Source organism: Colletotrichum scovillei (assembly GCF_011075155.1).
Source record: "Colletotrichum scovillei strain TJNH1 chromosome Unknown Contig00009, whole genome shotgun sequence".
Classification (NCBI taxonomy): domain Eukaryota; kingdom Fungi; phylum Ascomycota; class Sordariomycetes; order Glomerellales; family Glomerellaceae; genus Colletotrichum; species Colletotrichum scovillei.
Genome location: NW_023336267.1, coordinates 731,775 through 755,630, shown reverse-complemented (window position 1 = coordinate 755,630; position 23,856 = coordinate 731,775). Strand labels below are relative to the sequence as shown.

General features: G+C 52.8%; 4 protein-coding genes across 4 annotated transcripts; 1 reads left to right on the top strand and 3 right to left on the bottom strand.

Moving 5' to 3' along the window:
* Positions 1-32: 32 nt before the first annotated feature.
* Positions 33-5,179, bottom strand: HER10_EVM0003912 (exocyst complex component Sec3). The gene is made up of 4 exons (XM_035473573.1): positions 4,829-5,179; positions 2,669-4,740; positions 1,489-2,621; positions 33-1,433 (listed from the first exon to the last, which is right to left on the bottom strand). The coding sequence occupies exons 1-4, from the start codon at positions 4,911-4,913 to the stop codon at positions 518-520; spliced, it is 4,206 nt and encodes a 1,401-aa protein (XP_035329151.1). The 5' UTR covers positions 4,914-5,179; the 3' UTR covers positions 33-517.
* A 3,140-nt stretch (positions 5,180-8,319) lies between these two features.
* HER10_EVM0000393 (HET domain-containing protein) lies at positions 8,320-9,509 on the bottom strand (the record flags this gene model as incomplete). The annotated part of the gene is made up of 2 exons (XM_035470178.1): positions 8,320-9,446; positions 9,485-9,509. 2 exons carry the CDS (start codon positions 9,507-9,509, stop codon positions 8,320-8,322), a joined length of 1,152 nt encoding a protein of 383 aa, XP_035328757.1.
* A 2,921-nt stretch (positions 9,510-12,430) lies between these two features.
* HER10_EVM0012555 (chromo domain-containing protein) lies at positions 12,431-14,452 on the bottom strand. Its single transcript, XM_035481948.1, has 5 exons — positions 13,875-14,452; positions 13,777-13,819; positions 13,644-13,723; positions 13,207-13,579; positions 12,431-13,150 (listed from the first exon to the last, which is right to left on the bottom strand). The coding sequence occupies exons 1-5, from the start codon at positions 14,174-14,176 to the stop codon at positions 13,055-13,057; spliced, it is 894 nt and encodes a 297-aa protein (XP_035330222.1). The 5' UTR covers positions 14,177-14,452; the 3' UTR covers positions 12,431-13,054.
* Positions 14,453-18,276: 3,824 nt separating this feature from the next.
* On the top strand, positions 18,277-21,480 carry HER10_EVM0006574 (uncharacterized protein). Its single transcript, XM_035476157.1, has 2 exons — positions 18,277-19,793; positions 19,870-21,480. Exons 1-2 carry the CDS (start codon positions 19,177-19,179, stop codon positions 21,248-21,250), a joined length of 1,998 nt encoding a protein of 665 aa, XP_035329496.1. The 5' UTR covers positions 18,277-19,176; the 3' UTR covers positions 21,251-21,480.
* Positions 21,481-23,856: the final 2,376 nt, after the last annotated feature.

Sequence of the window (23,856 nt, the reverse complement as noted above, 5' to 3'; positions counted from 1 at the left end):
TCATCAGGGAAGAGGTTACACGGCGTAAAGGTCTCTCTCATTTCATCACGGGAATCTAATGTCCCCTCTCCTATTTGCGCGCAATACAAAGGCTCTGTTGTCCACCCCCATCCATGGAAACCGAAGATGCCTCTCTCTCGGATCAAGTGGCCTTCCAAAAACGTCGCCTCCAAAGATAGCCGTTGCCCTTCTGCCGCCTATAGAAACAACATGATCCCCCTCCCCTTCTCTCTGGTCTCCAAATTTCCTCATCTTCTCTTGCTCGTAGAAAGGTATCTTGAGAAGAAAATAAAAAGTCAGGGTAAGCAGTTGCGGGTACACTTGACACAAACCCGTCCTCCCGCAATGCAATGCTCTCCTCCTTTGTGCCAGGAAGCAACTTAAACAGGATGGGAGTTCTTGGGAGGAAAAAGGCAATTCGACAAAAGTTGATGCTGCGATTGGCTTGCTTTCTTGTGGCAGCAGTATCGGCATCAAATTAATAGGTCCCAGCTCTCAGGCCAAGCAGCATATGCCTCTAGCGGAAGCCAGACTTGACCTCGGCGCGGGGCCACTCAAACAGGACGTCTCCGCTGTAGACGTCGGCGGTGATGCGGCTAATGCGCAGCTCCACTTCGCCGTAGAAGCGTTCGCACTCGCGGAGCACCTTGATCACGAGCTTCTGGCTGAGAGCAGGGTCGTCCGCGTCGCCAAAGTGCTTCTCGACGCGCTTGCGCAACGTCTCGATACCCTTGCGGACCTCGCGCGAGTCGTACGTTGCCAAGACCTTGTGGAAGGTGGACTTGGAATTGGAGGGCTGCGAAGCGATGCTCGAGCCGGGCTTGCCCGACTGCAGTTGGCCCTCGATGTTCTCGACGTACTCGAGAAGCTTGCCGAGGGGGCGCCGCATCACGGCGTTCAGGTACAGGTTCATGTGCTCATTCATCTCGCCTGTCGCAGCCTCACGCCAGTCTTCGAGGACATTGAGGCCGTGCGTGTTGATCTCCTCGAGGAAGTGGTTCATATTTTCGATGAGCAGAATGTGGAAGTTGAGAGCCTCCTTGTCTTCTGGATCCGCACCTGCCGCACCGACGCTGACTGCGGGGTTCTCGCGGGCAATAATCTTGAGGGAGTCGAACATGGACTTGAGGATACGATCGTACTCGCGGTCAACCGTCTTGCGCACGGCTAGGTTAGGGTCGATACCCGAGAGAATGTTTTCCACGGCATTGGAGAACTGAGGGAAGACGCGAATGAACGAAATAACGCCCTTGCGCTTATTAATCTTGACCTTAGTCTCCTCGATGGCGCGGATCTGCTCGTCGACGAATTTCTTAAATCGGGACTCCAAGATACCGTGGAGTTTCTGGAGAAGAGCGTTGAGGAAGTCTTGGTTGGATTGTTGGATATCCAACAGGTTCCGCTCGAGAACGGCCAAGACACCAGCACCTTGTCTGAAGCATCTGGTCAGTATGTTATGACGATGAGATGGATTCGGAGTCAACTTACAAAGGATCGGCTTGGACAACCCATTCAATGAGCTTGGCAATCTCTGTCTCGAGGAAGATGAAAATCACCTCCATACCCTTAGTAACACGTCGAGCAAGATCGCGGTCAGGCTCCATCAAACGATGGCGACGCAAGTCGCCGCCTCTCCGATCTACCGGCCTGCTGGCTGCGACCAGGTCCGGGAAGTCTGATTGTTCCAGTGTGGTGGCGTGGAAGAAGTCGATGATGAAATTCTGCTCCATCTCAACTAACGGCAGAAGGTCGTCCAGTACCTGCCCAAATACCTCGTAAGGAAGGCTTCGGTTCTCGCCCGACTCTTTCAGGTTCGTCCTACTGCTGGTATCGATGGGCGAACGCAGACTCTTGGCCAATGTTTGACTGCGCTTGACGGTAAGCTTCCTGACAGTGGTCGCTCTGCCTTCCTGTTGCTTTTCGACTTCAAATGTAAACAGGAGCTCGGATGTTTCGTCAGCGGTCATCTTGCGCGCATTGCGCTTCCACGCTTCCAAGACCTGACGGAATTCGTTCTTATAGACCGGGTGGCTCTTATCTTGGTAGACCTGGATCATGCGATCCCAGTTGGCGGGGTCGACATCCTTGGCGTATTTGACCAAAGGACTGTACTTCCACAACATGTCCCGACCGGTGTCGTGATGGCGAGAATCCACTTTTCTTGAAAGAGCTTCGCGAAGCGCTCTGTTGACTTCGTTGTAGGCTACATCGAACTGCTGGGCCATGTAGCCGACCAACCGTCGCGAGAAGACAGCGCTTTCTTGTCGGTACATCTCCTTCTTCTCCTGAACGATTCTCATCTTGCCATAGTCGGTGTTCTCGAGACCCACGGCTTGATCAACTTCTCCGCCAATATCTTCGCTCTTTCGTGGTTCGCCCCCTAGTAATGTGGGATCGATCTTGATCATGGCCTTGTAGAGAGTGACTAGAGACATTTCGATATCCTCAAGGCCGTTCAGATCTTCCAGTGGTGCCGCTCTCAAGGCGTTCAGATCAGCAGAAGTAATAGTGGTTGTCTCGAGAAGAGACTCAAGCTCCTTCTTGAGCAGCTTCTGGTTAGCAGTTTGCACCTGGAGACCCTGGCCTTGGGCTTCAATGTATGCAATATCATCAGAAAGAGTCTGTCTCTGGTCAGCAACAGTTTTGGAAAGTTTACGAAGCAACCTACCGAAAGTTCAACGCTGTACAGCGTCAGAAGATTCTCCATTTCTTCACACTCGGCGACTGCCAGATCAATGCCGCGTTTGATAGCCTCGACACGATCATCCTCTTCTTGGAACCGGGCTAGCCAGCCGCCGGCTTGTGCTTTGTTGAGCTCTCGCTCAAGGTCTGTCCTCATCTCTTCCACGTTACGAGATCTCATCTGCTCACCAGGAACCCAGCCAAAGTAGTCGAGCCACTTTGTGAATTCGCCGCTCTTGTTATCCAAGACTGTGGGGTCAATACCAAGAGATGCAAGATACTTGGCGTCGTTACCGGCAACTATCGACTTGCTGTTCTCCTCCTTGGTTGCGGATTCCTCTGGCTTCTTCACGCTAATAACTTCCTGAATCGAGGGCTGCAAGCTTGATGGTCGACTAGAATTAGGCACAGTGACCTTGACCTCAGGCACACCAGATGTGCGCTTGGGAGGCTCCGCAGGTGCAGCCGTCTCTTCGACTGCAGGTTCTGGGGATGTGACTTTGGGGCCGTCAGAAGAGGCAGGCCGTGGCGGAGGTTGGAAAACTGTTGTGATTCCTTCGGCAGGTTCAGTGCTCTTTGTGGCAAGCTGTCGAAGTCTTTCACCAGCACCACCAGGCCGAGGCTTGAAAGCTGAGGCAGCGGAGGCAGCCTTCCAGAGCACACCAGCAAGGTCATTCTTGGATTTCTTTGCTTTGATCATCGGTCCCAAACCTGGCCGACTCTCATCTTCTTGTTCCACGGGAGCCTCGGGCTCAGGGATAGGCTCAACAGCCGGAGGCTCCTCCGGTATGGTTTCCTCAGCCGCAGCTACAGTCGCTGGTGGAGGGGCGGGAGGCGGACTCTGCACGATGGGAGAAACCGGGGCAGGGGGAACAGGGATTTCAGGCGGCGGAGAGACAATAGGAGGAGGCTGTCTTGTGGGTGTTGCCCCATTTCTTGTTGGGGTTCTGAGTGCGAGAGGAACGTCTGGTGCGCCCGGGTCTCCAGGCGTAAGGGGTGTGACTGGTCGGTTGTCCCTGTAAGAACCTCCATCTGACCTCTGCGAAAGAGAGTTCTTCCTGGCTGTACTCCTCGGGGGAGGGGCAACTTGATCTCGTCGCATCCCCGGGCTCACTAAAGGCGCAGGAACCAGGTCTCTGTCGTTGAAGCCCTGTCCCTGGGGCCTTGCCGGGTCCATCGGTGGCCTCTTCCTCTCTGGTGGTCTGCCTTCTTCGGAGATTGGCGGAGGTGGTCCCAGTCCAGGCTCTTGACCTGGCTCACCGAACCTACCAAAGGCCCCTTGCCCAGGCATGCCATTTCGTGAGCGCGGCGGCATGCTTCCCGTATCGTCGCTCCTGCCTCCCAGGGATGGCGAGAAAGATTCCTGGCTCTTGTTCCCGAATCTTCGCAGCGTAGGGGGTTCCTGCGAGAACGAAGATGCCATGCTTCCCGCTGGTGAATTGTTCGCCATTCCATTGAGAGGGGGTGGTCGGCGAGGTCCTGGCGGGCCAGGTGAGGGAGTGCCATAGTTGGAGGGCGCATTCGGAGCGCCGAGGCTGGTCTGACTAGAAGCAGCATCGGGCATTGCGGGGGGTCGGAAGGCAGCCTGTGGAGGAGGGGGTGGTCGTCGTTCGTTTCTCAGGATTTGGGCCATCTCGGCCTGGTCGAAGCCCGATAGCTCAGGGACCTTGCCTCCCGTGTATTTGCCATAGATCTTAACCAGGCTGGCAATGAAGAACTTCTTTTCCTTATCCGACTGCGCATTCCAGAAGTAGGGCTTTCCGATGGTGACGATGAAGCCAGTATCGCCAGCCCATTCACGGAAGGTCGGGTTAGCCGGCGGCCCCGTGAAGGACTCGATGGCGGAGAGGTCGTCGAGGTTCCATGTCTTTCCAATTGAGAAGGAGCCGTTGGCGTTCTCTTTCGTCTTGTGCATACGCACTCGGCCACTTTTTCGTACTGCAACGACGATTACGCGGGGTTTCTGTGATTCGGGTGTTCGTGCTTGAGGCGGCGGAGGAGAGGTCGGATGGGACGAGTACTCGGTGATTCGAATGTGGGTGATGTATGTCTCGAGCACTATCGATGGAAGCAAGGGTCAGTACCATACGCATATGAAGCAGACTTCTTAAATGAGAAGTTCCAGCGACATCGGGGTTCAACGCACACGATCCGTCTACATCCTTCTTGATGAAGCAGCTCTCGATAATGCGCCGCTTCTCATCCTCGAATCGTTGGGCCCTGTTGTCCATGGCTGCTCGGTAGGGCGGTCCCGTCGCAGTGGAATGGAGCAATCATGAGGGTGTTCGCAATGCAGTGGGAGGAACCATTTACATGGTCGTCGCGCAATCGGAATCGGGAGGGCGGCGTGGCAGTGCGATGGGGGGGACAATACGCTCGGAAGGGAGTTGAATGAGGTTGAGGTGGGATTTCGAGGTCGTGTCGTGATGCAAGCCAGAAGGGGAACGGGTGGACGTGTGCTGGAGTCTGTCTGTCCTTGGGGGTAGCTTGCTGCCAGGGCAGCCTTTGGTCCCGCTGAATGATTGGGGGTGGGAAGTATTTCGACCGTCGAGTCTGGGGCTCCTGTTAGCGTCAGTCCCGAGCTAAGCCTGATAGCGCCGCCACTTCACCATCAGTGTGGCTGGAGAAGATGTTTCTGTTACTTATATCGATTTGAATCACTTAAAAGAACAAATGTTAGTCTTTTCCATCGTTCTTCTCCAGCAACAGTCGTCGAGTCTGGTCATTCACATAATTCAATGTTCAACGCCTCTACCATCTCGGTCCCGCATCGACTCCACGGTACATTGGCGGTACCTGCCCAAATGCCTGTCTATCTGCTACCTGACGGGAACTTGCAGCGACATACTTCCCTGGGCTACGCAATCGGGTGCGCTGAAAGATTGATTTGGGAGGGATGAGGTGGCTCCTTCCTCCTAATGCCACAACGCTAATTATCTGTAAGTACCTAAGTATCCGTAAGGTGGTGGAATGTCCCGCCACCGATTGACTTCTGATGTCCCGCAATCGCCTGGCTCGTTCGCAGCTCGCCCTGCAACTCAGTCCCCTTTTTCAGCAATCCTCTTCTTGCGAAGGTTACCGTGCAGATAACCGTCTTCTTTAACGATATTTCAACCTCACATGAGCTATTCATGCTTGTAAGAAGAGACACACGCCCGCATATTCCCGTTGCTTGTTTTCCGTCTATGCCCCGAACCGATATCAGACGCATCATCCGGCAAGGTTGCCGTCAGAGAGCTCGGGCGCCCGTCATGCCTCCCACCAGTCCATGTTTCAAGCTGCCCTACCCATGAATGAGATAGCCCCCTCGATACGCCCATCACTGCAACATCCGGGGTTCCGATGCCGTCTCTGTCTCTTGTTCTTTCTGCCGACGCCCTCGGGCACTTCTGACAGTGAACCTTGCACTTCTTGGGCAGCTACGTCGCCAAAGTCAAAAGGCTTACTCACCCGACTTTTGCTCAACTCGCTACTCACTATTCAGTGTTTGGATATCATCATCAGATGGCCAGTGAAGCTCTCATGACCAACCACTCTACTTTGGGGGTGAACCGTGCATCCGACTTCGGATGGTCGACTTCAAAGTCCAACTATCAACGTCAAGTGAAGCAGCAACAGAGGTATCATTGATTCACCTCACACCATGAGCCTCACAGACTCTGAGGCAACCCATGTCAAAAAACGCTACTTCATTTTCCCTTCGAAATCGACCACAGTTGGCTGGTGAATGAGACGGTCGCATATCGCCTCAATCTGTTCCTGTCTCATAAAACCAATCTCAGCTTTCTATATCATGTGCCTTTTAAATTATCGCTGTGCCAATAGCTCAGTAATCCAGACTTCTCTTCTCATTATCTAGCTTCGAATTCTTCCACGGAGGGTATGTTATGGACAACAACCAGAGCACAGCAATTTCCAACGCCACATGCCAACGTTGCAGGGTCACCAAGAAGACGCCCTCGGCCTCAAGGCTACCCTCGCCCTATCACCAATAGACCAAGCACCAGAAATCTAACCACTCTCTTGCTGTTCCACGTTCACCTTACCCTCCTCCTACCACATCTCAACCACCTGAGTCTCATATTGGCTCGTCTGAGCGTCTTGAGCCGTCTCCTCTAGGTCCTCCCTGCCTATCGGCTGTATACGGCCGTGGAATGTGATAGTGCCCTCGACCGTGTACCTGTAACGCCAACTCTTATACTCTCCCAGCGTCCGTTTGCACTCTTTCCACGGCCATTCTCTCATGCAGCGGAGCCTGGCCCTACCTTCCAGTGTCACTCCGGCAGTGAAGTACGTGCTGCCTGGAAGTATACAATTTTTGAGAAAGTGCCCTGCGCATAGCTTGAGCACCTCTCCCGTGAATAGCTGGGGGCCGTCTTCTCGGTACGCTTCGTTGAATACGGCTTTTCCGTCTCCGTCGACGTAGCCCACTTCGGTCTGCTCTTGATAGAGGATCTTGTTGCGGGCGGGGTAGTTGAAATCGAGGCCGCCGTCTATTTGGCTCATTTTGGTGGCGATGCTGCTTGGTCCTTGTCTTAGTAGCTGACAGTCTGGTGAAGTGGAAGTAGGCCAGCTATGAGCGCTGGGATATTGTTAGGGGCTAGCAAACTGGTTTATATGTCCTACGCTATTCTCTAGTCGATGTGAAGGAAATGTTGAATACTGTAGTTGCGTCGGCAACATTCGAGTTGTTTCCTCCCAAGAGACCTTCCCTGAAGTTGCCTGTGCCCTGAAAGGGTATTTACACCTCGACTCACCTCGTAACGGAGTACTTTTCTTTCAGTTTTGGGCGAGGACTAGACAGATCGGAGCTTGAATGTGGATATTGCTCCAAGAAATTGATCGATTGAGACAAGTGAGCCAAGACACAAAGCGGAACATCGCTGATGTATGGCGGCCTCTTCTTCTGCTACACAAGATAAACAATGGAACAGGTATGGAACCAGCGCTTTTCTTCTGGAAACTTTTCCTTTATACTTCAAAATCGGGTTCAGTCTCGAGCATAGGTCTGCTTTGGCCTTGAGGTCCATACGCGATATTGGCCCTCCATCGATCGGCCTAGCTGAATCCTATCTAAAGGTCACCAACATCCCATGGCCAGCTCTTCATTTTGCGATGCACAGCATTGTGTATGACATCCGCATTATTCCAGAGTTCCAATCGATCAAACATCTTTTCCAGCAGAGAAGGATACGGCAAGAAGGAAATATACACCGGCCTCGCCACCACGCCGTGAGGTAACTGTATCGTACGTCGACCCAGATGCACAAAGATGGTCCTATCCGGTGAGCATGCCATGTTACAAGACCACTCTCCCGAGACTGCCCGCTTCGACTCTTCGTCTTTGAAGTAACAAAACCAATCGTCGTTTCCCTTCTCCCGAGGAAGGTATTCTTCAGCCGTAGCGTGGACCCCGACAACGACTCTCTCGACGCGGCCGTCTCCGATGTTCAACTGTAGCTCGACTCCGAGTGTTCCACGTCGTCTTATAAAGAGCGGGACAAGGCCTCTGTATGGTGTGTTGAAGGGCGCCTGGCCGGTCGAGTTGACATAGGAATGCTCAGATTGTTTTGCAGGCTGTGAGATCACGGAACTCTGGTTGGTCGAGCCGACTTCTACGTGAAATTGTGGTGCTTTTCATGTCTCGATGATTGGCATAATCATCTGCGATGCTCCGTACCCATGCTTTCCTTTATACCAGAGTGAAATAGCGTACTTCGACAATTCAGCGTTCCGTTGCAGCGGATGAATGCAGAACTCTTGTAGGCTGGAGGGGTATATGTTCCTCAACTCATAGAGAGCTATGGGTCGTGCGGGTATCGGCCATCGTTGAGCGCCGACCGCAGAACCGTCAATCAATGACGAGACGCCATCTGAAGTTCCGACATAATTGCTGGTCAGAAGAGGGATGCAAACACGGCCTGTGCTTGGGTCTTCTTCTCCTGCTTCGCTTCTCCTCTCGGATACGTTCAGCACAGCAAGGTCTAGACCGGACATCTTGAGCGTGGGCAGGCGGATGCGCAGACCTACGTTGGTCATCGAGTACGATATGGCCTTTATCCATCCGACAATGTGCTCGTCGGTCTCTAATCCGCAGAAGAAACGGTCGCCGCCCTTGAAGACCGAAGGCGATGGTGCCAGTAGACTACTCCAGTCGTGTGGGATCGTATGATCCCACGCCCAGCAGAATATTGTCTGGTCGTCCGAGATGCGGATCAACTCCTCCTGGAGGCGCATAAACGCCGCCGAGCGCTCGCCGTACAGCAACGGCATGTTGAGACCGAGAAGCCCGAGCACGCAATAAGCCATGTCTTCAGGACGTGTCGTCTCTCGGCCCGCCAGCCAGGAGAATACCTCCGAGATGCTCGCGTCCAAGACTGACTTGGCGCCGGAAATGTACTCGTTTCTTATTCCGGTGATGTTTGAAATTTCAGGCGCAAAGTCTTGCCGCGATCCTAGGATCCTCCAGCTCTTGTCAAAGAAGTACATCCGCCTCGGGGCCAAGAGTTCTTGCAATGTCCAGCCGCGGGTGAACCAACGACTGCGAGCGAGTTCAGATCGCCAACGTCGTTGTTGACTTGAGATACCGTCGCCTGAGCTTTCCGGCAAACTGGTATCCTCAAAGTCAAGGTCTTCGAGATAAGCGAAGCAAACAGCCGATTCTTGATACCAGTTGAACATTGAGTTGATTGCCTCTGAGAGCTCGGCAGAGCTTTCCTTGTCGATACAGTTCGTATCAACCCACAGGTACTCGAAGCCGAATTCTCGTGTCAACCGACAAGCCTCGAGTATTTTGGCGTACCTCTGTTCTTTGGATTTGGCGACATGTTGTTTCTGCCACTCCTTGAAACTTATCTCCTGCGTGCCATTCCAAGTGTGAGATGAGAGTTGCGTACTGGGGGCACCGGCCCATGAACTCCTCCAGTAGGAGTGTGTTCACATTGATCAGACGCATTTTTGTACTGTTTTCATGGATAGAGTTTATGAGGTCGATGGAAGAGAATATGGTCGCTTTTCGTAGCCTGACCTAGCTACCTGAGTTCCTTGCCCGCCAGTCAATACCCACAGCTTGCAATGTGAGTGGTCCCATCATTTATGCAAGTTGTCAGCAGCGATTCGGCCGTTTTGCTTGTAATTGAGTACCAAAGTATGGGCTCATGAGGATTTAAAAGCGTACTCCTGTGCTTTTATTGTTAATTTTTGCCCCAGCTCCTAAGGAACCGAGAGTACCTTTGACCTGGCTAGATATGCTATGAGTGCTCTGCAGACACGTGAGCTCCCAAGTAGACAAGAGCAGAACTGCTACCACAAACCCATATAAAAGACAAATAAGCTAACATTCTACATCTGAATCCTTTCTTCATATGAAACGCATGGTACCCTCACAATTTATCATGTTCCCGGATTGTTGAATGGGTTCAAGGAAGGAAGACAGGTACCGATTTGCACTCACCCGCCTTCACCTGTCTCGTTATCTTGACAAAGAACAGAGCCGTTTGGTATCTACTCAAGCGCATTCGCACGTATTCGTGATCAGCAGCGTCGTTTAGTATCTTTCCGAGTGCCTTTGCATGTGTTTGTCCTTAGCAGAGCCGTTTGACATCTGCTCGGCCGTCTTCGCATGTGTTCGTGATTGTCTAATTACGAATATGGTACGACAACCGAGATTCAAGGAGGAAAGGCACGAGATGGATCAAAATACATTACTGAGTGGGTTCTTTTGAAGCTGTCTTAACATATAGCCAGCTAGTCACTTCAAAAGACATTTGTCACTTGCAATCACAGCCTCCAACCTGACGATTTAGCCACGAATACGTGAACGATGACCGCGATTGGTAGACAGAAGGCACGGGATTATCTGTAACCAGTCACCCAGTGGACTCTTTTAGAACCGACTTAGCAAGTACTTAGGCAGCTGGCCAGAAGACGTTCGCTACCTGTAGTCGCGGCCGACAACTTGACGATCGCGTACATTGCCAGGATAGGTAATGTGAGGTTGAGGAACGGTCTTATATAAGGTACTTTCCTTTAACACCCCTTCTCTCGAAAGGTAACCGAGGGCGAGGGTACATCGATCCTGCCAGGCGTGGTGATATCTGGTATTCAGTTCTATTCCATCTTGAGCCTTCAAAGGCCTACTTCATCCCATTTGTTCGTTCTATGTACATGGGCTCGTCTTCATGCCTTCAAAAAGGTCGCCAATCCCGGCGCAGCCCATTCCAGATCCAGTATCATACACTCGTAGATATCTTCCCCCATACAGACGCATTTTGCTGCATCTTGTAACCCGAATGACCAACTTTGTATGGTAAGAAAATGCTGCGCAAATGCCAGATAAAAATGCCGATAAATCATGTCTCATATCCCTTTCCATATTTCCCAAATTTCCCCTCCTCATTATCACTCATCCCAGATTCATTCATTCCCTTCTTTCTCCCTTCCATGCCGTAGTCTTAGCCGAAGCCTTGGCATAACGCTCTTAAAAGATCGCAGAAAAGTGCGATGGCGCCTTTTGGATAAACGAGTTTTGTCGTGGTATCTCTGTGTAAATGCGATGGTAGATAGTAATTGCAGCAGCGCTGAGTAAATCCCGTAAAGATGAACGGCGAGTAGATCAGTCGTCGACAATCTCGTCGGAACTGCTACTACTCGACCCAGACGTCACACTCATGCTCTGGCGCGCGACGTGGACCAATCTGTAGATACCGAACGCGACGAGGGCGAGGACGACGAATAGCACGATGACGATGATCGCAATGACGTCGTTTTGTTTGACCATGGCTGCTAGCTAGGACTGTTCGTCCTTTGGTCTTGTGCGGTTCTTGAGTGTGAAGCTGACGGGAGCTCCAACGGCCGCGATGATTTTTTTGGTGGGGGTTGTGGGAGTGAGCCCGGCGCCGGTGTGGAGCGGTGCGGGGGACAGCGTGTGTGGAGAGCCCGGTGGCTGGGAGGAGGAGGAAGAGAGACACGGAGGGGTCTGGGCGGAGACGCCGTGGAATGTGGTGGTCTCGGGAGGACGATTGAGTTTGGTGGTATCTTTCAACGGCCCGAGGTTTTTTGTCTGTGCCTTTGGGATGGCCTGTCAGACAATTGTCCTCGATTTGAATTCCAGTTGGAAGCTGAGGATTTGTCGTTCGCGACGGATAGGTGAAATTTCAATCCGTGGATGAGCAGCTCAAGTTCCCTGCCGGGAATTCGTCAAGTGCCGAGATGTATGGGTCCGAGATGTGGGTAAAGGTTGATGATAGAGACCCAGAGTGGACAACGGGATTGTTCACTACGGAGTAGTCGACGACGATGAGGAGGAGAGGGGTGAAAGAAACCTCGAGATCAATCAAATGAACCCTTTTTCGCAATGGGGATATGCAGTGTATCAGAAGAAAGAGAGGAGGGGAATTGAGAATGGTGAGGAATGCAGCGCGGGCAAGCCTCACGTTAAAAAGAAGCGTTGCCCCGCCACCAGCTTTCCCAAAGCTGGTCGACCGCCCAGCCGCAAAACCCGAAAGTCAACAGAAATGCGAGAGGCTGGGCCGCGCGCCGCACCACCAAGTACCACCACCACCACCACCCTGGACAGAATTCCGCGACAACGCTACCGCGACTTTCAGGCTTTCCTACTCGCCCAACCGCCTGCGATGCAGGGATGTAAAGCTGCTTTTTAGTGGAGTTTCCCGACGGGCTTGTTGTCGACGTCCTCCACTACCCAACCTCGCGGACTCGCAACATGCAGGTTTCTTACCCTTGTCGCAGTAAGCCTCTCCGTGTTGGGGAGGGGTCGGATGTACTCTTTCCCTTAAAATTGTGCGTGTCGTGACTTTGAAAGCGCTACTTGGACATGACTGAGCTGTACCTGCATCGTACCTGGATCTAGCACTCGGCGGCACCCGCCTATTGACATGGATGAAGTGCCTTTCACGACTCTGAGATCATGTTGCTCAGTCGTATTATATGAACGCCGAGAAGTTCCTGCCCGCCCAGGCTGCGTTGGCATTTTGGGAATGTAAGATGTGCACCGTCCTTTACGGAGACAACAAAGGGCAGCCTCACGCATCACCTGAAGCAATTCGGATCAACAGAGGAACTTGTGGTTTTCTGTTCTCCCAAAATTACGAAGCAGAACCGTGAAGCATACCTCCTCCCGCTAATTCAGTCGCAATAAGGATATAGCAAGGCCGTCCGAATCGCCTTCGACCAGATTTTAGATACGGCCTGATGAGACTTCTTCCGATGACTGAAAGCGTGCAAATATCGCAACGAGCATAAGCCACGCCAGCGGCGCTCGAGAACCTGCTAATGATATCAGATGTATCACGAGCCCAAACGCCAATCCTTTCCCAATAAAATCCACAAACGGCACTCTTTTTTTCGTGTCCTACATCTTGGCCTCGAGCGCGGTATCAAGGTCCGGAAGATCGGCGTCAGGTCCCGCCTTGATGATGCGAATGTGCTTTTCGTAGAATTGCAGCATCTAAGTATCCGTTAGCGTCATCATCTCGTGTTGCGCCGAGATACATGGGACTATACCTTTTGGGGACATCTCTTATACACCACCTCCTTGGGATGCTTCGTCTTCTGGCCGTTTCGCCAATTGAGATAGATAATGATGGAGCCTGACTCTTCGTCCTCGCAAGCATCGATCGACTCGACGTCATCCTCCCAGCTGCCGCTGGGCAGTGTCCAGGCCTTTGCTTTTGCCTCCTTTACTGACGCGGGAGGAGTAGATTCGGCGGGGTGGCCGTTGCGCTTGCCTCTCTTGCTGCTTGCCGGCGGTGTAGATGACGAAGCACTGGGGCGGCCGCGCTTCTTCGTGGTCTTGGCCTTGGTCTTCTCCACAAATAGTGCCTCGCGTCCACCGAGCTTCTTAAGGTATTCTTCCAAGATCTCTGATGCGCCTTCCCTGGTAATGTGTTAGGAGTCATTTCAAAGTTGGCGTCGTTCGCAGATCACAGTTTGAAGCTTACTTCAGGCTGTCTTCCGGCTCCCAGGTCTGGTCTGATTTCTTAGAGTAACCTTCCCACTTAACACGGAAGGTCACGGTGCCCTACAAAAAGCGTTAGTATCGAGGCGCACTATCAACAAAAGAGGGGCACTTGCGTCGTCAGAAGCCAGATGGTCAAGAATCTTCTCGACAACGTACCTATGGCCGGTCAGCCCTTTTGTCCGAGCAAAGCCGTTTGGTATTGGTAGCGTACTCATCAGCCTCCAAATCATCGTCTTCGTCGCCTTCCTCGTCCTCCTCATCGGCCACGACAGAGGCAGCCTTAGCAGGCTTGGTGGCGTTGCCGTTCAAATCGCCGGAGATGATGGGAATGTCTTCTTCGCTCTTCGCTTCGCTAACATCGTCTCGGTATTCTGCGGATCGGCTCTTTGCGCGCTTCTCCTTGAGCGGGATAGCGATTTCGCCGCCGGCGTCGGACATCTCATCATCGCTAATAGCTATAGGAGCTGTCAGCTTCATGGGTTTCTTTCCCTTGTTCGCTTTGCGACGCGGCATTGTGACGTTGTATGGAGAACTGGTAGAGGATTCGCGTCGTGAAGTGTGTTGTCGCAATCTCGACGCGACTTTGCTAGTGGCGCGTGGGGTGAAGTTCGAAAAGGTAAGGCCTTACCGGGAGGCATTGTGTAGGGACTGTTTATTCCGAGGTGTATACGCAGCTCGTCTAGGCAGAAGCGACATGAATGGGCGCAAACAGAAGGTTGCGCAAGACTCAACGTGAAAGGAAGCTGCGATGCGATGCCAAAGAGACTACGCGCAAATACCGGAAGCTGCCCCAACTCTTGCATATAGGTAGCAAGAGGCTGGAGCAGATTCACGTCACAGCCAATTGTGGCGCTCACCCATCACGTGATCTATAAGTACAAGCCACTTCTCCGGACGGAGGAGAAAGAACGGATACCTGCCGCCACCAATTCCGGCGCTTTCCTGCAAGTCCGGGAGCCCCCATCCTCTGAGTACCCACCACTGACGGCAGAAGGAGCTCATGTGGAGCTCCGAACCCGTGGACCAAGCTCCAACCTGGAAGGTCCGTCTTGAATCTTCCTCCCGTTTGTAACTTACCCACCTACGTCCTTCCCTCAAGGTACCTTGCCTTAGTTGATGCAATGTAGTACCTTCCATTATACGCTGATATAGTAGGATACCAGAGAGTCAATTCTAGGAAGGCACTGATACGTTCTCGCCTCGATCGGAAGCTTCCGGGATAAGCAAGCAATTCAATGTCCCGTTTTGCCGCACAAATTCTGAGCAAATAACAACTTTTTCCCCAAGTTGACCCTGCCAATTCTTCACATCTCACACGCTGCATCGCGGGGCCTTGATCATTACGACATTGACACCGGCTGCAGCCGATGAGCTGATTGTATTTATTTTCAATGCAAGCTGGTCCGGTCAAAGTTTGCGTCATTACCTCACTCAACGGCAATCATCCCTTGCCAAAGTCGTTGGGTGCTGGATACGGCAAATCGCACGAGTTCGTGCGCGGCTAATCTGATGATCGACGACAGCCGATCCAAGTAGAAGAATGCATCTGCGATGTACACCGAGGTCTATTTTTTGCCAGCGAGCTCGCTGCGATCTGCCAGACACTGCTACTTTATCCTGCGCAAGGCGCTTCTCGGCACCAACAAGACTGTGCCGCTCCAACCAACGGAGAAAAAACGACGCGATGTGCAGCGTATCTGCATGTAACTGCAGAAGCGTAATTTGCATCTCATCAAAATCTCTGCAGTGCAAAAGGGGTTGCGATTTGCTGTTCAAATACGACAACCAACGAGACGTTCTGGAAAAGGTTTAGGCAAGCGCCAAAAGACATGGATCTCGATTTTGCAGCTGGTGGGCAAGTGCCAGCCATGCTCGGTGATCATCTGCAAGGTCCCAATCGACCAACAGAACTACTTCGCTTCTCCCTCGCGTCAAATCCAGGGCGGTTGATGCCAAGTTATGGCATTTAAGGTCGAAGAACGGGCCAGCGAGTGCCTATTGCTCTGGATCAGGGCCAAACACGCCGTGGCGCTGAGTGTCAGCTTCAGCTGCCGTACAAGAGGCGGCGGGAAATTATCGGTGTCCTGCAGGCTGCTAACGTTGGTTGGTGTGCAGTTGAGTCGACCTCCTCGGTGGACTTTATGGGGCCCGTACGAGACGGTCCCAGACAGACAAGGTTGACCCAAGATGCTGCGGCTGCGGGAGGCTACACTAGACGACCTGCCTCCAGGGGACGACCAGGACCGGGAGCGTCAGCGAATCCAGCACCAGCGGGCGATAGGAACCGCCGCCGCCGCAAGCTCGAGGATGAGTGGCCTGGACGCGATTATCTGTCCCGTAGTCCTTGCGTCGCGTCCTGCAAATGCCAACCCCATTATTAGATGCAGGAAAACGGGGTCCTTTTACACCGGATGGTATCCCCGGGTCAAACACACGGAGCGGAGAGGAACAAGAGCCAAGGCCAAACATTCGGCAGAACACGGCCTTGTTTACGTGTGGAATCCTGCCGTCTCTCGTCGAAACAAACTCTTGCCGACATTGACAGAAGCTGATGAAGGCCAGCTGTCTTGCCTTACTCTATGCAGTTCCAGGACGTCTACATGCTGCGCGAGCAATGTTCATGAGACGAACTTTGTGAGGTTCGTCGGCGCCGTTAGCACGAGGTCCTTCACCGGCTCCCCTGGATGATCTCCCGGAAACCCCCTGAAAAATGGATCGGATACAAGCCAGTGGGAGTCTGTGGGACCCCAGGAGCCTAAAGAAACGAACCGGGCATGCCAACCCGCGCCCCGGTCGGTCGACCAGTCTAGCCAGGATTTGTCCAACGCGGTGAGGATGGGCATGAGGTGAGTTGAAAGGTGGTATCTGGAGACTGGAGCAAGAGCACCACTATGACTGGACCAGACGAAATATTGGCTTTGGGCATCTTTGCGTTTTATTGAACGTTTGTGCCGTGGATTCCATTGGGTCGTACCCTCAGCTAATTACCTCACGAGTCACAACCATCGACGGCTGTCAAGCCTGTGGCCTCTGGATGGATACTGGAGCTCTTTCGCAATGACAAGCTGCAAACCCGGGGCCCCTTAAGGACGGGCTCGAGTCAGAGAGTCGGAGAGAGGCCAGGCTGCCCAACGCGATTTTGGCTCAATGAGGCAGCTCGGCAAGGTTGAAGAAATATTTCCGCAATTGCTAAAGGGTCTTGTCTGGGTGGTTCAGATCGGGACCCGAGGGGGAGAAGACAAGACAAGAGACGACGTGGAAGAGACACGACCAGCAAGCTTGCTCGAGGCAAAAGTTCCCGGTACACCCCTCACGACAGCGCTAGACCAGTAGCACTGATGCACAGGGCGGTGCCGGGCTGTCCCTCTCCTTTCCGCGGGCCAGATCAGCACTACACTAAGCGAACAAGCGACGGGACATGTGAGAGAGCCACCAGACGCTGGAATGACGGCGGCTCAAGGAGACGTCCTAAGCGGGATGGTCTTGACATCGAGGACTGAGTTTGGGTCCCAGTTCAACACATCGCGTGCTTGGTAGGTTTAGGGGACTCTTGATTGGCTCTCTGGAGAGATGCCGAGTTGAGGAGTTGGTGGGCACTTTGGACCAACAAGAGCGCGTCGATGGAGCATTTGGAGATAGAGCTGCTCCGCGGAGGAGGGATTCTCGGTTGAACTCTGTGTGTGAAAATTTAGCCATGTTACCCCAAAAGGCAAAGCCGCTTGAGATGTTATGGATTGCAATGGTGGTGTGCAGTCGGTGTAGAGTTAAGGTAAGGTGTCCCCCGACACGTAGCGAAGTAAAGTATCGATAGCTTGAGCTCTCTCTTCACCTTGTCTTTGAGGCGCGAGGCGGCTGATTATGGTGTGCTGGGATATCTGTCATGGATGGTACGCAGTACAGCCTTGGACTTGGCCTCGACCTTGGAGACCTACCTAGGTTGAGAGGAGATGCAGGAATACGTTTCCTCTCCCCGTTGGCTGATGGGACCCTACGGCTCGCCTCCCTGACGCAGCCAGCTTCGTGAGGCGTCATTGGACATTACCTAACTCACCAAGTCAATATTCCAACTATTTTAATGCTAAGGTAGATCAGTGTGCTAAGATGCTATTAAGGTGCAGTGAATGGCTATTAAAAGGTGTTTATGGGTATGAAAAAAAAAGAGCACCGGCGCAGAGGTGGGACCACCGTACGGCCCTGGACATTTGAGCCCGTGAACTTGTGAAGGGGGGGCTTGCATCTGGGCCGTCCTTGGCTCCGTCTGTGCTTGCAGCTTGCGCGCGCGCGCTGTGCACCTGGCCACCAGGGCACCTGCACCTGCACCTGCACCTGCAAACTGGCGGCAATCTGGGGGAAAGCGGACAGGAGCGAGGAGCTGGCTTGCTGGTCATGGTGGATAGACAGGATAGGATAGGATAGGATTGGGATTGGGATTGGGATGGCCCGGATGGGATGAGTGAGGGATGAGGGATGAGGAGGGATGGCTTTAGTGTGAGGTAAGGTGGGTATGTAGAGAAGATGGGGGGTGCACCTCAGTTCTTCGCCCCGTACCATATAATGAGGTGTACCTAAGCATCCGTGGTACCTTTACCTTAGGGTGCGCCAAAGCTCCCACCTCGCCGTCCTTTTCTGGCGCGGGTCGGTGGTGCTACCCCTGCCCGCCTGCCTTATTAAAAAAAACTGCAATAATTAAATCCCGGGTGACATTTTTGCAACTTCCCCTTACTCTTCTGTACTTTACTTCCACCTCCCGTCCTTTGCCGTTTTCCCACCCACCCCCTCTTCGTCTCTTTTCGTTTTTGCAGAGAGGTCGAGAGATTGCGAGAGTCCACGGATGAATTGAGAACCTGCACGGCAAGAGAGATCGAGAGACCGAGAGAAAGAGCGCGCGAGAGAGAGACAAGTCCGGGGAAAAGATTTTACTACTTCCTTAATACCCGGCATCCTACTTTTTGCCCTCCTCCGTCAACCCGACTCGCTACCTTACCTTAGCTCTCGCCCACATCTCGAACCGACCCCGAACCTCTCCCATACCTGACTCCGTGAACGACCGATATACACGTTTCTTCGTCACAAGGATTGGCTTGCGTTCAGTAAACCTCTGTTCGTACAAGGGTAGCAGCTACTTCTCGACATCTCCCACCGACCTCCTTCTCTTCGCACACTCGTTTAGCTCTTCAGCATCTAGTCCTTCTTTTCTTGATTACTTCCCTCTTTTTACTACTCTCTTTGCCTATCTAAATACTCTGTCCTCAACACCACTCGTTACATTTCCTTACCTTATCTACCAACTTTAAACTTTGCTGGCTTCGCCTCCGACCACTCTCTACCCGGTCCATCTACATATGACCCTCGATTACATAGCTCCCCTGGAGCAGCTGCAAGTGTCTATTCACGCAAGAGAAGCCTTGTAGCACCCTCACTGAAACGAACACGAATTCGTCCCTACCGTCGATAAACCTTTCGAACCACTCGTTGCCCACCCGTCTCTTTACATCCAACACCCCGAGCCAAAAATGGCCGAAACCGCGAGCAACGCCGACTCGAGCCAACAGAAACTAGGCGCCCCCAAGGATAAGAACTGCCCCTACTGCGGCCAGGCCTTTACGTCCTCCTCTCTCGGTCGACACCTCGATCTCTACATCAAGGAAAAGAACCCCAAGCCGCCAGATGGAATCCACGACGTGGACGCAATCAAGCGTCTGCGAGGAAGCATCACACGCAGACAGCCGAGAGGATCCTTGGGCGGGAGGAACGCCTCAACCCCAGCCACGACCCCTAGACCTACTGCCAAGCGAGATGCTGCGCCAGATAGTGGAGATTCTCACAAGTCCCCGGCTCTGCCAAAGGACGGGCAATACGCCGTGGACTCTACGCTGAGCAAATATCCTTGGACTCCCTCATGGGAAGCCACTGGCGTCATGAACAACATCCCCGCCAAAAACGGCGAAGTTGGTACCTCGACCGATGGCGAGGGCAGCCAAAATGCAGGAAAGAGACCGAGACAAGTGAGCAAGCAAGTCATACAAAAGGCGCAGTTCGACGTCAAGCACAAGCTAGCAGATGCCATGGATACTGCTCGCGCGGCAGAGCTTGCATTACGAGAGCTGTTAAGCTCGTGGAGGGCAGCCAAGTGAGTTTCTCTGACAAACAACAGAAGTGAACAATTGGGGAAAGTAATCTATGGTGGCTAACCCTGGCTACTCTAGGCAACAAATCGACAACAACTCCATGCCTTTCGACTTTGACCCTCTAGCCCTCGACTTTCCTGCGTTGACCTTGCAATGCCTCGCCTCGCCGCCCACTCTCTTCTCCTCTACCCAGCATCCCACTTCCACCTCTTGGTCCGTTCAGTCACCCGGTCAAAGAGAGTATGATGCTCTGAAGGCTTTCTTCCAAGAAGAGTTCAGTAACTGGAAAATTACCTGCGCGACTGCTACTACGGCAGCTATGGAAGATCTAACATATCCTCCTCGGGATCAACCCGTCAGAGACACCCGCGAAGCAGTGAAGAAAGCGGAAAAGTCAGCGGAAAACCTCGAGAAGCAGGTGAATGAGCACCTTGCATCAGCTTTCCAGGTTTGGTCTTCTCTGCCTATTCAGCGGCGGAACGAGCTGTGGCTCTTGGAAATGGCTAGGAGCGTTGGCAGGAAGCAAACGGAGATCGACAAGATGAAGGATGACCAGCACAGGCTGCAGCAGGAGAACGCCAACCTGAAGTCTCAGATCGACCAGCTCAACCGTCTCCAACAGCCCCGAGAGTTTAAGCTATTCTCGCCGGCCACGGTGCCCCTGGAGCGGCAGCTTCTCACCCACGTTTTGGAGGCAGGTATCAAGAGCGGAAGCCGCCACGTTGGACTGCGATTGGAGGATCGGCAATTGGATCTGAACGACGTTGTTGTGCGGGCAATCGAGAGGTGGAAGACGGTAATCAGCATGAACCGTGTCGCCAATACGGGCATGAATGCTCAGAGGGCACTGGACCAAGCAAACAACAGCACCCCTACGCCGACGCCGACTCCTCAACAACAGCAGCAGCAGCAACAGCAACAACAGAACCAGCAAGGGCAGCAACAGCAACCGCAACAACACCAACAGATGCAGGCAGCACAACAGCAGCAGCAAATGCAACAACAGCAGGTACAACAATTCCCGAGCCCCGAGCATCGGCAGTCGACAACGAGCGCCACTGGCCATAGCGACCCGGGTGATTCAACAGGCCCGCCTTCGATTGACGAGGCAAGCGATCAAGATGCCGATGCGGATGGGGATGCCGACGCCGACGCCGATGCTGAGATGGAGGATGATGACAGTTTTGCCGTCATGAACACGCCCACTGCGAAGCCCATGCCCCAGCAGCCGATTCAACGACAAGCCACTCTCGAGGTGCCACGGACGAGGCAGGTCCAGCAAAGGGGTGCGAGCGACGCGCGGTTCATGATGCAGAACGGGAATCCCAATGGGAATCGGCAAGCAATCAACATGAGCCGGTCGATGCCGAATATGCAAGCTACGATGCAGAGCATGCATGGCGGTGACATGGGACTGGCCATGTCACAGGTGAGAGGGGATCCAATGTATATGGATTGAGAGATTCATTACAATAAGGCTCTACGGAGGAGGGAGGTTTTCATATTCGAACTGGAGGGCAAAAAAAAATGAAAAAGCTGTGGCCTTACAGTTCACGCCCAGCTTGTTTTTTTTTTCGGGCGAAAGCCCATTGTATAAGCTTACATTTACAAACGGTTGCATCTCTCCTGAGGCATATAAAGCGCATACAGAGCGTGGCCCGGAGTAGTCTTTTTTGGACATCTTTTTTCTGGTGTTTAGTACAAAATAACCTGTCGGATGAAACAGGAAACTTCTTCGTCACCACTCTTTGCGCGTTGTTCATCGTGTTTTTTTTGCTGCCCGCTTGGCTGGTGTATTGGATTCGGCCGGAGATTCATGTCCCGCAAGGGTTCTTCGGGCCCGACGAGGCGAGTTCGTGAATGCCCGACGTACCTGGTCAACCCACCAAGCTTTTTAATTGCGGCTTGACATCTGAAATCCCTTCGAGACCCTCACGGCCCGGAAGCGAAAGCTGCCTTTCTGGGTCCTGTCAAAATTGCTTAGTGCTACCGTTACACTGGTAACATTACGGGAGGGCTATCAGGGTGGATTCAGTGATTTCCCCTTTCGAGGCCATCGTCTTTCCCGCCTCCGCGGGTGTGGTGTGGAGATGTTGTCGATGTCTAAGAAAGGATGAAGCAACTCCAATTTAACCCCCTTCCTCTGCCCTCCCCACCTCCCCCTCCGGAGAGTGAGATGAGTAAGTGAACTCTCATTGAGATTTGATGTGGCTGTGTCTGTCAATATTGGTGGGCTCTGGAAACCTTGGGGCTTGGGGAGGAGGGGAGGGGAGAAGGGGGGAGAGGGGGGGTCTTTTGTCGGAAGTTACGACGGGTACGAATACCGGGTTGCTGGTTATGGTTTTGCCTACGAAACCTGGTTCCCTTTCTGAAAATGAAGGTTCCAGGTTTGGGTCATTCTGAGGGTGGTGGGGTGGGGCGGGAAGTTGTGCAGAGATGTTGTGTAAGTCGGTATATAAGGAGGCATGAATATCACTATCTCGACCTCGCTGCTTGAACATAGTGGTCGGCGCACTTGGATTATGAATCTTATGCACGGCTGACCTTTATCTTGGCCTCCCTCAAGAGACCCGGGTCTTCGTCATCGGGGGAGAGGAGGGCATCCACCTGTCTGCCAGGACCTAAGAACCGTTTTGACGGGTGTGGAGTGTCCCTTCGGAAATGGTTGACTTCGTTTACACGGGGATTGCGATATCTCCCAATGACACAGCACCACAAGCCCGGCACCGGCATCCAGCTTGCTTTCTCCCCGCGCGGGCTCCGCTTCCTTCTCTCGCCTTCTTTTATTCTTCCCCGGTGAGAACGGAAATAGAAGACGGAGATGGTTCTTTCATTTCGTGGGACGGTGAGAGGAGTTATTGGGATGTCGTTTCTCTGAACTGGATCTTTGCTGTCAACATCGTTGTCGGGTAGGTATTAAGCGTGAAGACCTCGAGGATTGAAGGCGATGGTTGACTCCATCTCCAGTGTCACCCTTCTTGGGGACATGTCAGATCGCTGAACACTCGGTGTGTTCCAATCATCGTGGAACCGAGATAAGCATGTGGACAGGCATGAATGGGAGGGACAGAAGGAAGGGAGAGAGAAGTTGGCTCGAAAAGGCCATCGATCACCGTCGCCTTCCCGAGAGACGGGAGACCTCAGAGCGAGGAGGGGGGTGGACGAGTCCCCGTTTGCCGGCAGGTAGCTGACGATGTCTTCCAGGCTTGAGGTATCCGTACTTGGGGGGCTGTGTGACCGTTGACAGGCGACATAGGGGGTGGGTGGGCGGCGGGTGGTTTTGATGATGTGCATGGGCTACCCACTCCATGATATATATAGATGTATATCCTTCTCGGCCGTGTCCCCAGTCTTGGTGCTGGGCTACCGGTGAGTAGGTGGAGGGGGTGTGCTTAGGAGGGCTACCTTCACAGTGTGAGAAGGGGTTGAGGGTTGGGGGGGAGGGGGTATTTTATATGTAAAATTCGTTGTGTAAGCTTGAGTACAAAGATGTTGTTCACATACACCTAACAGTTCGAGTCTACTTATGTCCAAAACCTGTTTGTGATGGGTCTTGATATGTCTCTCATCTCTGGATGAAGTTGTACAGGGAATAAGGCTTTTGAGAAGCAATGGTATGTTCGGTTTGATAATCTTGACTGAAAGAATTTCTTATACACTGTGGAAGGCAAGTGGCTATTCGATTTGACATCGTTTTAGAGGACTCAGAGTTGACTTGAATCTCCTTGATGTAGGACCGTTCTTTTCAGGAATTATCTAATACCTCCCATCTTTCACTGACTATGAATGGGATGCTGTGAAACTTAGGTTAGCCCCTTTCAAGACAAGGTGGTCTGTGAAGCTGGGATAGAAGCAGTATTGACTTAAAAGCTTTTATGAGAAGTGTGTCGCCGAAGTGTGTCGATTGACTCCAAGCTGAACTCTGTGCGCGAAGCATACAAAGGGTGGATGACAATAGCGATGTACGCTATTCACTACTACTACCCACGCAGCACATCGTATTCAGAGACGGATACGTTCTGCGTGACGACGGAGGTGGTTCGACAACGACCGAACTTGACTTGA

Excerpts from the sequence above, each read along its gene's own strand:
- HER10_EVM0012555 (XM_035481948.1), bottom strand. The coding sequence starts at position 14,176 with ATGCCGCGTCGCAAAGCGAACAAGGGAAAGAAACCCATGAAGCTGACA. Across the intron at positions 13,724-13,776 it reads ACCATCTGGCTTCTGACGAC|GGCACCGTGACCTTCCGTGT; the intron begins GCAAGTGCCCCT and ends CGCTTTTTGTAG. Across the intron at positions 13,151-13,206 it reads ATAAGAGATGTCCCCAAAAG|ATGCTGCAATTCTACGAAAA; the intron begins GTATAGTCCCAT and ends ACGGATACTTAG.
- HER10_EVM0006574 (XM_035476157.1), top strand. The coding sequence starts at position 19,177 with ATGGCCGAAACCGCGAGCAACGCCGACTCGAGCCAACAGAAACTAGGC. Across the intron at positions 19,794-19,869 it reads AGCTCGTGGAGGGCAGCCAA|GCAACAAATCGACAACAACT; the intron begins GTGAGTTTCTCT and ends TGGCTACTCTAG.
- HER10_EVM0003912 (XM_035473573.1), bottom strand. The coding sequence starts at position 4,913 with ATGGACAACAGGGCCCAACGATTCGAGGATGAGAAGCGGCGCATTATC. Across the intron at positions 4,741-4,828 it reads GAAGGATGTAGACGGATCGT|TGCTCGAGACATACATCACC; the intron begins GTGCGTTGAACC and ends TTCCATCGATAG. Across the intron at positions 2,622-2,668 it reads TGTACAGCGTTGAACTTTCG|ACTCTTTCTGATGATATTGC; the intron begins GTAGGTTGCTTC and ends GACCAGAGACAG.